We start from the raw sequence: 13,699 nt of genomic DNA, 5'->3' as shown, positions 1-13,699 counted from the left end.
CAATGCTCTATTTTTCGTTTTAGGCCGAACAATACCTAAAGTTGAGAAATAACATGAATGGGTTACATTAACATGAATTAATATTTTCATCAAAAAAAAAAAAACATGAATTAATATAATAAATTTGAATGCATGAGTCTAACCCTAAAAACAACTAAAAAATGCAACATAACACCAACATAGGGCTAAGTAGGGATAAATTTATCTTTATAAACTATATATTATATTGTTAATATTATATATTAATAGATATCTCCATTACCATTTTCGCAAATATGGATAAATTTTCCCCAATCACCGACCTATAGAATTAGATTTTTGGGATTCTCGACTTTTAATGAGTCAGAATCTAATCCCAGGGCTCAACTCTGGACAGGCGGTGGAAACAGCCAAGCTCGAGTATGATAGGGGTAGAGGGAATTTCCGGTGGAGTGGTGAAATGCCTAGAGATCGGAAAGAACACCAACGACGAAAGCACTCTGTTGGGCCGCTACTGACACTAAGAGATGAAAGCTAGGGGAGTGAATGGGATTAGATACCCTAGTAGTCCTAGCCGTAAACAATGGATATTAGGCGATGTGTGTATCGACCCATACACTGATGTAGCTAACGCGTTAAGTATTCCGCCTGGGGAGTACGTTCACAAGAATGAAACTCAAAGAAACTGATGGGGGCCCGCACACGCGGTGGAGCATGTGATTTAATTTGATGCAAAACGAAGAACCTTAGAAGGGCTTGACATGTCGTGAATCCTTTTGAAAGAGAGGGGTGCATTCGGGAACGCGGACACAAGTGGTGCATGGCTGTCATCAGCTCATGCCGTAAGGTGTTGGGTTAAGTCCCACAACAAGGGAAACCCTAGTGTTTAGTTGCCACTGTTGCGTTTGGAACCCTAAGCAGACTGCCGGTGTGATAAGCCGGAGGAAGGTGAGGATGATGTCAAGTCATCATGCAATGTTGAAGAAAGTAAAATAGATGGAAATAATATTGCTTAACCTTACTTGATGAAGAGTTTAAAGATAAAATGGAGATTAGTTGAAAAATTGGCTCGAGCCTTATCAAATTGGAGCGTTTATAAAACCATCAAAAAGCTTCACCTCGACCAAACAACGTCTTAATAAGGTTGATCATTTAACCTCATATTATCTTCGTTCATTTTCATTATTTAACATTGATTGATCTCTATCCAAACAAATCCTAATAGATTTTGGAGATATAGAGACGTAAAATTGTAGTATATGTGCAATACAATGTGATATAGATGCAATAGTTACTTAGGATAACACATTAGGAAATATAATTATGTCGCAAATAGATTTAGTTAGCGGTCTAATAAGCTTTCGACATGGTAAGTACGCCTGTAATTTTTTAAACAAGAACTTGATCTACAAAATATTATAAAAATGATTAGCTTATTATCATTTATACTATTTTTATATAGTATATAATCACGTGGAATATATGGATAACATAATATCATTATAACATAGTCACTCTTTTCACTATATTAATATCATATATATTCATGTGAGATATTGCATAATATAACATGATTATGATAACCATTCAGACACATTTATTGAATATGATAGTTTCTAATATGGTAGTACAAATTGATAGTCACAATTTGACAGACATAATCCATTTGTCACAGTACAATTATCATTTTTTATACCTTTATTTCTTTTATAATTGTGTTGAATACCCAAACAACATCCCAAACGATCACTTATGCATATTCAAACTTTATTCAGTGCATTAGAAAATTGTGGACAATATTGATCAAAAATTTACTCATCATGTTAGAGGAAATTTTGTTGGATCAGATCAAGAGATAAAATTTACTCATCACATTAGAAATTATGAATGATACCGATCGGAAGTGAAGAAAATCTTTGTAGCATATCATCACAACCCCCAATAAGGAAGAGGCAAAAGAAAGAAAAATAGTGTAATTTTCATATGTATTGAAGAATACTGAATTCAAGTAGAGAAGGAAAAGAAGTTAGACAACTGATCGTAGTGTTGTTAGCTGTTGGTAAAGATAGCAAGAATATTGGTTGGAAGAGTTAGTTAGGAAGTTAATAATTGGTTAGATGGTTAGTTAGAGAGTTATGCCACATTATCTTGTAACATGCATTAATACACTGCATTGCAGTATACGAACCAATAAGAATATATATATATTTATTGAGAAATATGTTATGCAACGGAATATTTAAATTTTATATAACTATTTCCCTAATCCGAGAAACTTATTATATTGTTATTCGATAATAATCTTTAAGCGGTTCAAAAAGCATAAATGATTTTAAAGAAATCTAATGTTGATGTAGTGTACCACAGAAGTCTGAGCAAACAGTCAACGGATATGTTATGAGCAAATTCGAATAGCAACAAAAATATTGATATTATATGTGTAATTTTTTTTTAATTCGAGAGATTTATATTTTGATTAAGGCGGTTTTGCGGTTGCATGATCATCTAGCCATTTTACAACTAGATGAAAAGTTTTCCCACCAGACTTCTTAGTTCCTTTTGTGCGCAGCGAAAGTGATGACCATAGACCTAAAAAACACATAATTTATCATTTTTTATTTGAAAATGTTAGAATGTATGACTTTCTTTTTTTATTATTATTAATAGAATCTTTGTATTATCTAATCTATTACTTGCATAAAAACTAAAAAAATAAAACAGTTTTATATTTTGCAAAATCAATGATATGTAAAAATATAAAAAATTATGGAAATGTATTTATATATCGTTTATCCATAATAATGGAATGGAAGGAGTATAAAAGAAACAAATATTTCTTTTATTTTCTTACTAAAACCAATTGTTAATTTTTCACACCCCTTCTTAATTACTCATTAAATATTATCCATTCTTCTTCTTCAAAATAATTTCTCATTTTTCATCTTATCTTATTAATGGAATAGTATATAAGGAACTTTATTTCAATTTCTTTTTTATGTCAACGATTTCTATCTCAATAAATATAAATGTATGCTCCACCTCTATTGGTTCGTATGTTATAAATAAATCAACATTCAATTCTTAAAGTCCGTAAAAATTAGTCCTTAGTCAAGTGTTTTAATCATTAAACTCACTTTATCTCGATCTTACAAAAACTTTTTTTACAAAATGATTTTTACTAAGCTGATAACAACTTTTGTTGGGGTAAGTTATCATAATTCATTTTAAATTTTTGAATGATATTTACTCGATAATTAAATCTTATTAATAGAGTTAAATTGAAGTAATATTTATTATTAATTTTGTAAAATGTTTTAGTGGTTACATTGGTTTTAATTGTCATAAACTTGAATTAATTTTGTAAAATTAATTCTCATTAAGTGAATTAATTGAAGGAAAAACGTTCCAATAGTTTGCCTATAAGAGTGATTTTTTCTCATTCGAAATACACAGACAATTCATCTGAATTTTTCTCTCTTCTAAATTTTGTCCAGCTCTCTAATTTTATTTTTGATTTTGATTTGTTCATCACATTTCTTGATGTTCCAGTGATAATTCGACACACACAATTATAGTTCCGACTCACGCTTCTAGTGTATCCTGAGAGACGACTTTTAGTTGCGATAAAACCTATCTTAAGGAGACTGGTTTCATCAGGCCTCAAAATCTTCTTCTTCCGTTCATCTAGTTCATCCGAAGGTTTATTATAACCAGTTTCTTGTAATTTTATTATTTTTGTTCTTCAATTTAATAAAATTATTATTATGTTCTTGTTGTAGTTTAAGCATAACAGGTGCTTATCACTTTTTGTACACCTAAGTCTGCATGTGAGTTTAAGCATAAAAGTACATGTTAAAATTGGTATAAACGAGATTCTATTTTTTAGTATATAGAAATATTTACAAAAAGTGTTCTTTAGTGTCTGATTTCTCTTCCATCATGATTAAGAATATTTAAATCCATCTCGGTCCTTTAGACCTGGTCACTAGTTAGGGGATTTTATGACCAAGATGATGCTTGAGAATCCATCAATTATGAATATAATTTCTCTTGAAGAGGACAAGCGGATGAAGCCCATGCTTAAAAGATCACCATCTTGGACTTAGTGATGGAAAACAAACAAAGTAGCAAATAAATAATAGATATAGAAACAGAAGATGGGAAAATTTATCACCCTATCGCCCCTCTGACTTTACTAGGTATTTGTTTTTTATAGGTATAATTGAAACTTTGGAGTTTATGCGTTATATAGCTAGTTCACTTTGAAATAAAAGAGTATTTATTTTTATTAGTCTCAAAAGGAACTTGGACAATGCAATATAAATATATGTTATCACAATCTTCGTGTTATTTTTGAACTTATAAGATTGTTTAAATTGAAATAAAGCTAATATAATAAAATTTAGGTAATGAAATATAGTCAAATTTTTATTAAATAAAATATAATATTCATATTTTTGTGAAATTTTATTATTTCACCTATTATAGTTTTAGCTGTTACCGTATAATATTACAAGGCCATTTAAAATGCGTATGTTTTTGGCCAAAAGAAAAAAAAACGTACCATGGTGACTATAATATATTTAAAGTTAAAAATTAGTTAATTTTAAATTTCATTGTTTTTTTTGCAATGTATGTTTAATTTTTTTTACAATTAATTCATTGGTTGTTATACCGTTTATTAATTTTAATGTTGAATCGAAATATAAAAACTAGATTTATTTTAAGTTAAATCTAGCTATTTATTATTATTATTACAACAAAGATAAATAATTTTTTAACCTGATCATATTTTATTATCATCAATCTTTACCATTTTATTATTTAAAAAAAATATTCAATTAAACAAATTTTGAAAATGCATAAAAAATACTATAAAAAATGATTAATAATTCATTTTATTAAATTTGCAAAAGAAAATAAATTATTATTAATTAAATTTAATGTAATTTTTTATAATTATTGATTATTTTATTAAAAAAGATATGAAAAATTCATATATCATACATCCTTCAATTAGTTTAAACTAAAACTTAAAATTAATAGTTAAGACACGATAATAGATTTTATTATAATAGTTTACTCTGCTTGCATCAAATCCGAGGTTTAGGTTTTTGTTTAAGGGGATACTTCCAGTCGGTGGAACCCACTCATTACCAATCATATGAGAGAGATTTTAATATATGTTTGGCATACCATGTTATTCGTACGCTGAATAATAATTTAAATGCCATATGACATCATAACTAATAAAATATCAATAATTTATAATTAATTATTTATATAAAATTCTAAAGTAGAATATCAATCTTATATCTAAATTACAAATCTCTAAATTTTCAAATATATAACGTATAAATAAATTTCTAACTTTTTTTTTGAAGCCAATAAATAAATTTCTAATTTGTAATGTACTAAGCGCATAATATAATTTTAAGATAAAGTTTAAATTAACCCTGGTATTTTTGAAAAAAATGTATATTTACCTCCAATATATAAAATAATAATTACCCATATCGTTTTCAAACAAGATCAATTTTATTCATACCTAACATAAAATTTGAATAAACTAATTTACTACCTAACACAAAATTTGAATAAACTAATTTACTATTATATGACATTTTAGTTTTTTTGTCTTTAAGTTGTAATATATAAGTTTAGACAAAAATCTTCCTAAAATACTTGTATATTATTAATAAAGTCATAAATAACTTATTAAAATACACATAACTGTTGGACATTTATTTAGAAAGTCGAATATGACAATTAAATAACATTAAAATTAATCCGTTCCAATATTATGTTAAGTAAGAGTAAATTTGATTTTATTTGAAAACATCGAGTATTTTACCATTTACGTGTATACCTATTTTAATTTCTTGATAAATTTATTTATAAGATCCGATTACACAATTAAATTATGATTTGGTACCTTAGAGTAAATTTGTTTCTAAAATATGATATGAGCAAAATTTTAATGTTATCCCTATAATTAATTACACATCAGGGCAGTCGTTTTGGCGGAGTTCGGCGCAGACGGTGGGACCCACTTACGCCGATCCGACGGTCAATTTGGAATAAACTCGCTTCAGTTAATGATCAGCACCGTTCATTAAACGCCACGTGTACAAAAGTCGGTTGAAATTCCGTTAATTCTCAACCGTCGATAAGATCTAAACTTAGCTCTGATCTCTATACCAGACAAAAATCTCACAAACCCAAAGCAGCAGCAGCGATTCAAAAAAAAAATCCATAAAAAAAGAGAAAAATCGCATCGTTTCAGTAATATCCGAAGTTTCTTCCGTCTCCCTGATTCGATGGTAGCAATTAAAAACCCTAATTCGATCACCACCCTCTCATGGTTTGTCAAAACCCTAATTTACAGTTATTATTCATACTATTCTCTTTTGGCCTGACCGGTAATGGAATCGGATAAACTTATTCAAAACCCTAGGTACACGACGATGACGACTACCTCCGTGAAGCACTTGCCGAGCAATGAGAAGGCCCCACCGTCGTTGCTGGACAGGTTCAGGGTTATTTTGAAGCAACGGGAGGAGGAGGTCAGGGATGGGGATGAAGATGTTGCTAGTGAGGAGATGGTGCAGCTTTACGAACTGTTGCTTGATGAATTGACTCTCAATTCGAAGCCTATCATTACCGATTTGACGATTATTGCTGGTGAACTTAGAGAGCATGGCGAGGGTATTGCGGATGCTATCTGTGCTCGTATTGTAGAGGTCTGTTAATGCTTATGCCGGATTTGGGGGAATTTTTTGTTATTGTAATTAGAATTTTTTGTAGGGATTGTGGGATTTGTTGTCTTTGAGATCAAAATTTATTAATTAACATAGTTCTTTGTTGCTTTCTTCTCCTATATTTTCCTTTTTTGGTTTATGAGAACCAGTGTAAAGTGGAAGATCGTTAATGTTGAATTTTTGTACTTCTATTTTTCGTAGTTGGATGGGTTTGTGGTTGTGTTTTTACTTTCTTACTTTTTGCAGGCTCCGGTGGAGCATAAGCTGCCTTCGTTGTATTTATTGGATAGCATTGTGAAGAACATTGGTCGGGAATATGCTAGATACTTCTCTTCCCGTTTGCCTGAGGTGATTGAGTTGCAGTGTTCTAGTTATGTATTTGCGTAATTAGCATTTTAAATTTCATTATCTTAATATGTTTGCATTGGTATTACTTGACAAGGTTTTCTGTTTGGCATACAAACAAGTTCACCCTAACTTGTATCCTTCAATGCGACACCTTTTTGGAACATGGTCTTCAGTGTTTCCACGCTCTGTGCTAGGCAAGATTGAGGCAGAGCTGCAGTTCTCTTCTCAAGTTAGTAGTCAACCCCCAGGTTTGCCGTCCTTGAAGGAATCTGATTCGCCTAGGCCAGCTCATGGCATACATGTTAATCCAAAATATGTTCGTCAGTTGGAACAATCAACATCAGATAATGTAAGCTATTCAATGATATCTCTTCCTTGATAGATAATTGGACTAAATGCTTTTTTAGGTCTGGTGCACGAGTCTTGGTGGTTAATTTAGGATCTCCCTGTAGGAACTTGTACATTAATTCACTTGCTTTTTTGTTGCGGTCATCAATTTGTTGTATCCCTGATACTTGTTTTGTTATGTGAAATGGCTTCAGAATTTCTGTTGAGTTATATCAGTTGAGTGCCATGTAATTTAGAATTTTATTAGTTTTTCAATTAGTTGATTTGTCAATTCCTTCTCTCTCTCTCTCTCTCTCTCTCTCTCTCTCTTCTATGAGATGTGTTATCAAATGGATTATGTGCTAAGGCACACTAAGGCGCCACTGGAGCCTTGGTGCAGGCGGGCACTTGTGCAGAACATGATGCACTAGAGAAAAATTATATATAATCATTAATAGCAACAATTTACTTTTCTAAGTTGCAACATATTGTCAAATACTAAATCATATCCAAAACTATTCATAATCTTAATCATAAATTCTAGCGTGAAAGGAATTCCAAATTAACTTACTGTTTCATAATTAAAATTTATAATAATGGATTCTAAATCTAAGCACTAAAATTCAAGCAAATCCTAAGTTGATTAACTAATAGTCTAATAACTACTTTTCATCAAGACTAAAGTCTTCATAGTCCATATTCATCACTCATGAAAGTCATCACCGCCACTATCATCATTTCCAACATTAAATTCTTCAAGGTTTCAAATCTCACCCTCCTCATTTCATGGTACCAACTACAGAGCCATATTCTTTTTACTCCTCATCTCTAAGAACTCTAGGAGTTCTTTCTTGACACTTGTGGTGCTTTAGCCTTCTCCTTTGGTCTAGGCCTAGCACTTGAAGTGGAGGTACTCATGATTTTTCTTTTTCTACTCTAGTATGATAAGCGCTTTTTGCAACAGTAGATGCTATAGATTGGAAGGTTTGAGATTGAAACAACCACTTATATAACTTGGAGCCCTAAAATATCTGCCTGATTTGTAAAATTGCACCTACCCTAGGTGCGCCTCCAGGAATGCGCTAGGCTCAAAATGTCGTGCTCTGGCGCACACCTCTTAGACAGAGCCGGCCTTTTGCACCTGAGGCGCACCTTTGGTAACTATAGTTCTACTAAGTTAATATTTTGTACCTCAGCTGAATCTCTTTGACATGTATTTTGTGGGTTCATATTGATTGCCTAGCGACTAAAAATTAAAATAAGAAACGATGGTTTTAGGTCTCGTTCATGTGTAAGAAAGCTTTATCGATCAGAACTACCCTGATTATATCTTTTTCGTAACTTTCAGAATTAGTGAATCCACTGGGGCTTTTTGTAATACCATTTATTGTTGTATCCTAAATATTTCAAAAGCATATTTCTTTATCAGGAAACGAGCATTAGTAATTTTTGAATTTTAACTATGTTGATACTTTGAAAAGTTTCAAGAAACTGCCTGGTCCCAATGCACAAGTGAGAACCATGTATAATTTCTTTTTGAGTTTGATCCAAGTGGATCTGAATTCATAGTCTACATATGTCTCAGTTGGATTTCTGTTGAATGTGATATTTGTCAAACTTACTGTCGATTCTTCTTCATAAGAGAGAAGCAATAGAATAAAAAATTTACTGTTTTGCGGGTTCTATCTTGTATGGGGCTTGTGCAGGTAAGGTGAATGTTTAAGCATTCTGATTGTCTCTTGATGCTTGTACAAGTGCCTGATGATTAAGGATTCATAATACTATAGCTAGCCTAGAAAGATGCTAGAGAGCCTCTCTGAAATGTCATTTATAGCTCTTGTGGCCCCATTTATGGATGAGTTTCGAATGTATGAAAGCAAGTCGTGTTTTCTCATCAATTTCAGTCATAACACTCATTTTCAGAGAGCCTCTCTGAAATGTCATTTATAGCTCTTGTGGCCCCATTTATGGATGAGTTTCGAATGTATTAAAGCAAATCGTGTTTTCTCATCAATTTCAGTCATAACACTCATTTCTTCTTTGTTTGTAGCTTTTGTTATCTCTTTGTGAATGTTCCTTCCCTCATTTGAGCTAATGGTGGATTATGAGCTTTATCTTTATTTTGTTGTTATTTTCTGGTAATACCTTGTACATTTTCTGCCCCGCAAAATCTGCTAAGAAGTTTAATTCATGCTTTCTGTGTTCAATGATTTGTATGTGTGCACATGAATATTCATACAAGGTAGACACTTCTTGAAACTAAATGCTAAAATTGTTTTTATCCTTTGCAGAATGCTCAGCATGTTAGAGGAGCATCTCCTACTCTGAAAATGTTTAGTCAAAAACCTGCTGTTGGATATGATGAGTATGATTCTGATCAAGCAGATATCACATCCACACAGGCTGGTGCCCAAAGACTAAATGCATTGGGAAGGGTGGGTAATACGTCATATGCACTTGGAGCTAATAAATTGCATCAGTCTTCGAGTTCCAGGCTTGCAAGACACTTGTCACCTTCCACTGTTGGAGCTGAGAGACCTTTGATTTCAGAAGTTGATGACTTTGCAACAGGCAATTCACCTCGAAGGTTTGTTGATGGGACTTCTCCATCTCATCCTGCGTTTGATTATGGACCTGTAAGATCTGTTGGCAGAGATGAAGAAATAAATGAATGGAGAAGGAAACATTATCCTGATGATAACCATAAACGATTTGAACCTTCTATTGCTTATAGCCTTCCCAATGGACATGGTCGTCAAGGACCGAGAGCTTTAATAGATGCATACGGAGAAGATGAACGAAATAAAATTCCAAATAATAAATCTCTAATAGTTGACAGGTTAGATTCAGATGGCTTGGTCAATAAAGTGGCTCCAATGTCATGGCAGAACACTGAAGAAGAAGAATTTGACTGGGAAGACATGAGTCCTACATTAGCAGACCGCAGCAGGGGCAATAATTTCTTAACAGCACCTGTTCCACCTTTTCGAGGGGCCAGGGTTAGGCCCGGCTTTGTGACAAGAGATGTTTCACGATTGGAAGCTGATGGTAGGATCAGTCAATCTGGCCAGGCTCAGCTATCATTGATGGATGATTCCTCAAATATTACTGAAGATGCGGTATCCATTCTGGCTATAACCTTACACAATCTGTTCACTGTTTTTTCTTTTATTAAGCATGTCTTGTCTTGATTCACGTCAATGCTGTATGAAATCCTCTTTAATTTTAGTTCTCATGAAATGTTAGTGGGTCATCTATTATTCTTATCTTAAAGTTCAGTATATTTTATTGGTTAAATAATTTTTTAGTCCCTACATTTTTACCTAATAGATTGTTTTGTCCTCATATTTTAATAATACATTATAAAGTCCTTGCAAAAACCAACTTCAAGCTTTGATCTCATGTTTTTTTGTCTGCTGCAGTCTGCTCGTGGATCCACTGGTAAGATACCTGGATTCCAATCTGAGAGAAATCAGATAACTGGCTCTCATTATCCTCGAGAAGCTTGGAAGTTGCCACATAACTTTCCTCATTTAACAGAAAGAAGTCGGGAATTCCCGTTGCCTTTTTCAAGAAGTGGTGTATCATCTTCAGGCAGTGAGAGCTTGGCCCCTCTTGTTGATAAACTTCCAGAAATGGATGGTCAACTTGTTAGAGCTCCAAACCATCCGTTAAGAATAAGTTCTAGTCTCACACCATCATCAGTGGGAGCATGGCCTATTGTCAATGTGCATAAATCTCATCCGCCTCCTACACACCCTATCTTTCCACCTCAGAAGCAGAGTAGAACACAATATGATCCAAGAAATGCAAGTAATCCTGCTGGGAATCAGGGTTCACAGAAGTCTTCTTTTTTGTCCGACCAACAGCTTAATAGTCTTGAAAGCAAAGAATCTAGTTTGATGAAGCCATCATTTTTACATGGTCAGCTTGCTGGAATGAATCAGCAAAATCATGCTCAAGTTCATCCTTTTCACCCACAGTTTCTTCCATCTAATGGGGCTCGAGAAAATTTTTCATCTCCAATGCCACCTCACCCACTGTTACCTCCATTTGATCATGGATATGGCATCCAAGGGCATGGTATGGGCATGGGTATGGTTCCTTCAAATCCCATGCATGCTGTACGGCATCCTTTACCCTTCAACTTTCCAAACTCCTTTCACTCACAGGGTGGGATGCGACCGCCTCTTCCTTCAGGTCCTCATCCTGCTTCTCAAGTCATACCAATTCACCAGAATAGTGGTCCTATGGCCTCTAACCAACCAGGCAATGCATTCTCAGGATTGATTGGTTCTCTAATGGCTCAAGGTTTGATTTCATTGACAAATGAAGCACCTTCGCAGGTACTTATTTGACTGATATCCCCCTGTTTATCTGTTACTTCAAAAGACTAAATGTGGACTGGTATCTCAATTTTGTGGAATCACTTGTAGGATTCTCTAGGACTTGATTTCAACAATGCCGACCTTCTTAAGGTGCGTCATGAGTCTGCAATAACTGCCTTGTATGCTGATCTCCCTCGACAATGCACAACTTGTGGCCTTAGATTTAAAAGTCAAGAAGAACATAGTAGTCATATGGATTGGCATGTTACTAAGAATCGGATGAGTAAGAACCGTAAGCAGAAGCCTTCTCGTAAGTGGTTTGTCACTGCAAGTATGTGGCTTAGTGGGGCAGAGGCATTGGGAGCTGATGCAGTTCCTGGTTTTCTGCCTGCGGAGTCTGTAGTAGAGAAGAAGGATGATGAAGAAATGGCTGTTCCTGCTGATGAAGATCAGAATGCATGTGCTCTATGTGGAGAACCTTTTGATGATTTTTACAGCGATGAAACTGAGGAATGGATGTATAAAGGTGCTGTGTACTTGAATGTTCCCGATGGATTAACAGAAGGCATGGATAGGTCCCAGTTAGGTCCTATAGTACATGCTAAATGCAGATCCGAGTCTAGTACGGTCCCACATGACGATTTTAGAAATGAAGGGGTACGCATTTCAGTTTCATCTCTTTATACGACTTGTTTTAGCATTCTGTATAGCTTAGTCTATATATCCATTTTAATTAATTCTATATCGTGGAGAGTAAATAAATTATTACTGGTCAGTGTATAGCAAAAGATAGTGAGTAGTTTTAAATTTCTAAATGCTAACTTATATTATTATGCTGGATCGCTTTTCACCATTAGGAAATCTGGTTAGGCTTGTCAATGTTCTTGAAGCATTTCCCTTTGTTGTTTCATTGTGTTCTGTATGAACTAATCGTTTCACTATATTCAATTATGGTGGTTTTGTCAGTGACTGACCGAATGACTTTGGCTAGTCATTGTTAGATCTAGGCTTATTAGAATCTTAGAGCGGAGATCAACGGTGACTGACCAAGTGAAAACTACCGATCTCCAATGGAGATTCTCCGTTATGCTATTACCTTGACTATTAAGTGTGCAAGCATGGCAATCTACATTCAATTTGAAATTTCAGATGAAGAGACATAATAATTACAATAGGGCTGTAAAATTCTGACACGACAACCTGCTTGATGCAACTTGTTTGACATGATTATCATTTTTATGTCATTTATATCATATAAAATCACTTGGAACGCATAGGTCACATAATAACCTGTTTTGTCTCTTTGACTTACTTCCGACTGCAGGACAACGCTGAAGAGAGTCCGAGGAAACGAATGCGGAGTTAATTATAACATAGATTGGTTTCTGGGTAATTCTGTAATGTAGGTCGAGTTTAGTCATGTTAGCGGTATGCTCTTCCCTTATTTTTAGAGTAGTGCCTGAGCTTGGCTTGGTGCCAGAAACATGTACATGTATAGTTCGACTTGTACCATGCATATCTTCTTGCAGCAAAAGATTACAAATTCTATCTTTCTGGTATGCCTTGGTTCTTTGCCTGTCGAAGTGTCCTTTTTTTCTGTCTCCATCTTGGACAAGCAAAACGATATCATTTTATTAGTTGTGCCGGTCACTTTAAAAAAAAAAGGAAAAAAAAAATGGCAGTTATATACTCCATAGACATCTGATGCAATTTTTACACTTTGTAAGGGTTCCTGCAATTTCTGTTTTGCTGCTTTTGTTTTAACATTCTGCAGGGCAGTTTTCGGGTTCGGGATTCGTGGTTCAATTATAGTCTAATTTGATGGATCAGCAGCAATGAAAGCCTCCATTGATAGGCTCCTTTTCAGCAGTTTTTTTTTTTTTTTTAATATTTTTCCTACCATATGTAACTTGAGTTCATTGAAAGAAATTGTTGGCTTTATGTTCATAAACAGTA

At 33.8% G+C, this 13,699-nt stretch overlaps 1 protein-coding gene across 1 annotated transcript; it reads left to right on the top strand.

Moving 5' to 3' along the window:
• The first annotated feature begins 6,183 nt into the window (after positions 1–6,183).
• On the top strand, positions 6,184–13,344 carry LOC136232354 (polyadenylation and cleavage factor homolog 4). Its single transcript, XM_066021459.1, has 8 exons — positions 6,184–6,343; positions 6,437–6,722; positions 6,987–7,088; positions 7,183–7,437; positions 9,707–10,534; positions 10,838–11,761; positions 11,852–12,400; positions 13,068–13,344. The coding sequence occupies exons 1-8, from the start codon at positions 6,300–6,302 to the stop codon at positions 13,107–13,109; spliced, it is 3,030 nt and encodes a 1,009-aa protein (XP_065877531.1). The 5' UTR covers positions 6,184–6,299; the 3' UTR covers positions 13,110–13,344.
• Positions 13,345–13,699: the final 355 nt, after the last annotated feature.

This window comes from Euphorbia lathyris, chromosome 6 (genome assembly GCF_963576675.1).
Source record: "Euphorbia lathyris chromosome 6, ddEupLath1.1, whole genome shotgun sequence".
NCBI classification, from domain to species: Eukaryota; Viridiplantae; Streptophyta; class Magnoliopsida; order Malpighiales; family Euphorbiaceae; genus Euphorbia; species Euphorbia lathyris.
The sequence above is the reverse complement of the archived record's forward strand: the minus strand, read 5'-3'. Positions and strand labels throughout refer to the sequence as shown.

What these genes read in the sequence shown, in the direction of transcription:
- LOC136232354 (XM_066021459.1), top strand. Translation starts at nt 6,300, where the DNA reads ATGGTAGCAATTAAAAACCCTAATTCGATCACCACCCTCTCATG. An exon ending in CAAATATTACTGAAGATGCG is followed by an intron (nt 10,535 to 10,837) that starts GTATCCATTCTG and finishes TGTCTGCTGCAG; the next exon opens with TCTGCTCGTGGATCCACTGG. An exon ending in CAAATGAAGCACCTTCGCAG is followed by an intron (nt 11,762 to 11,851) that starts GTACTTATTTGA and finishes AATCACTTGTAG; the next exon opens with GATTCTCTAGGACTTGATTT.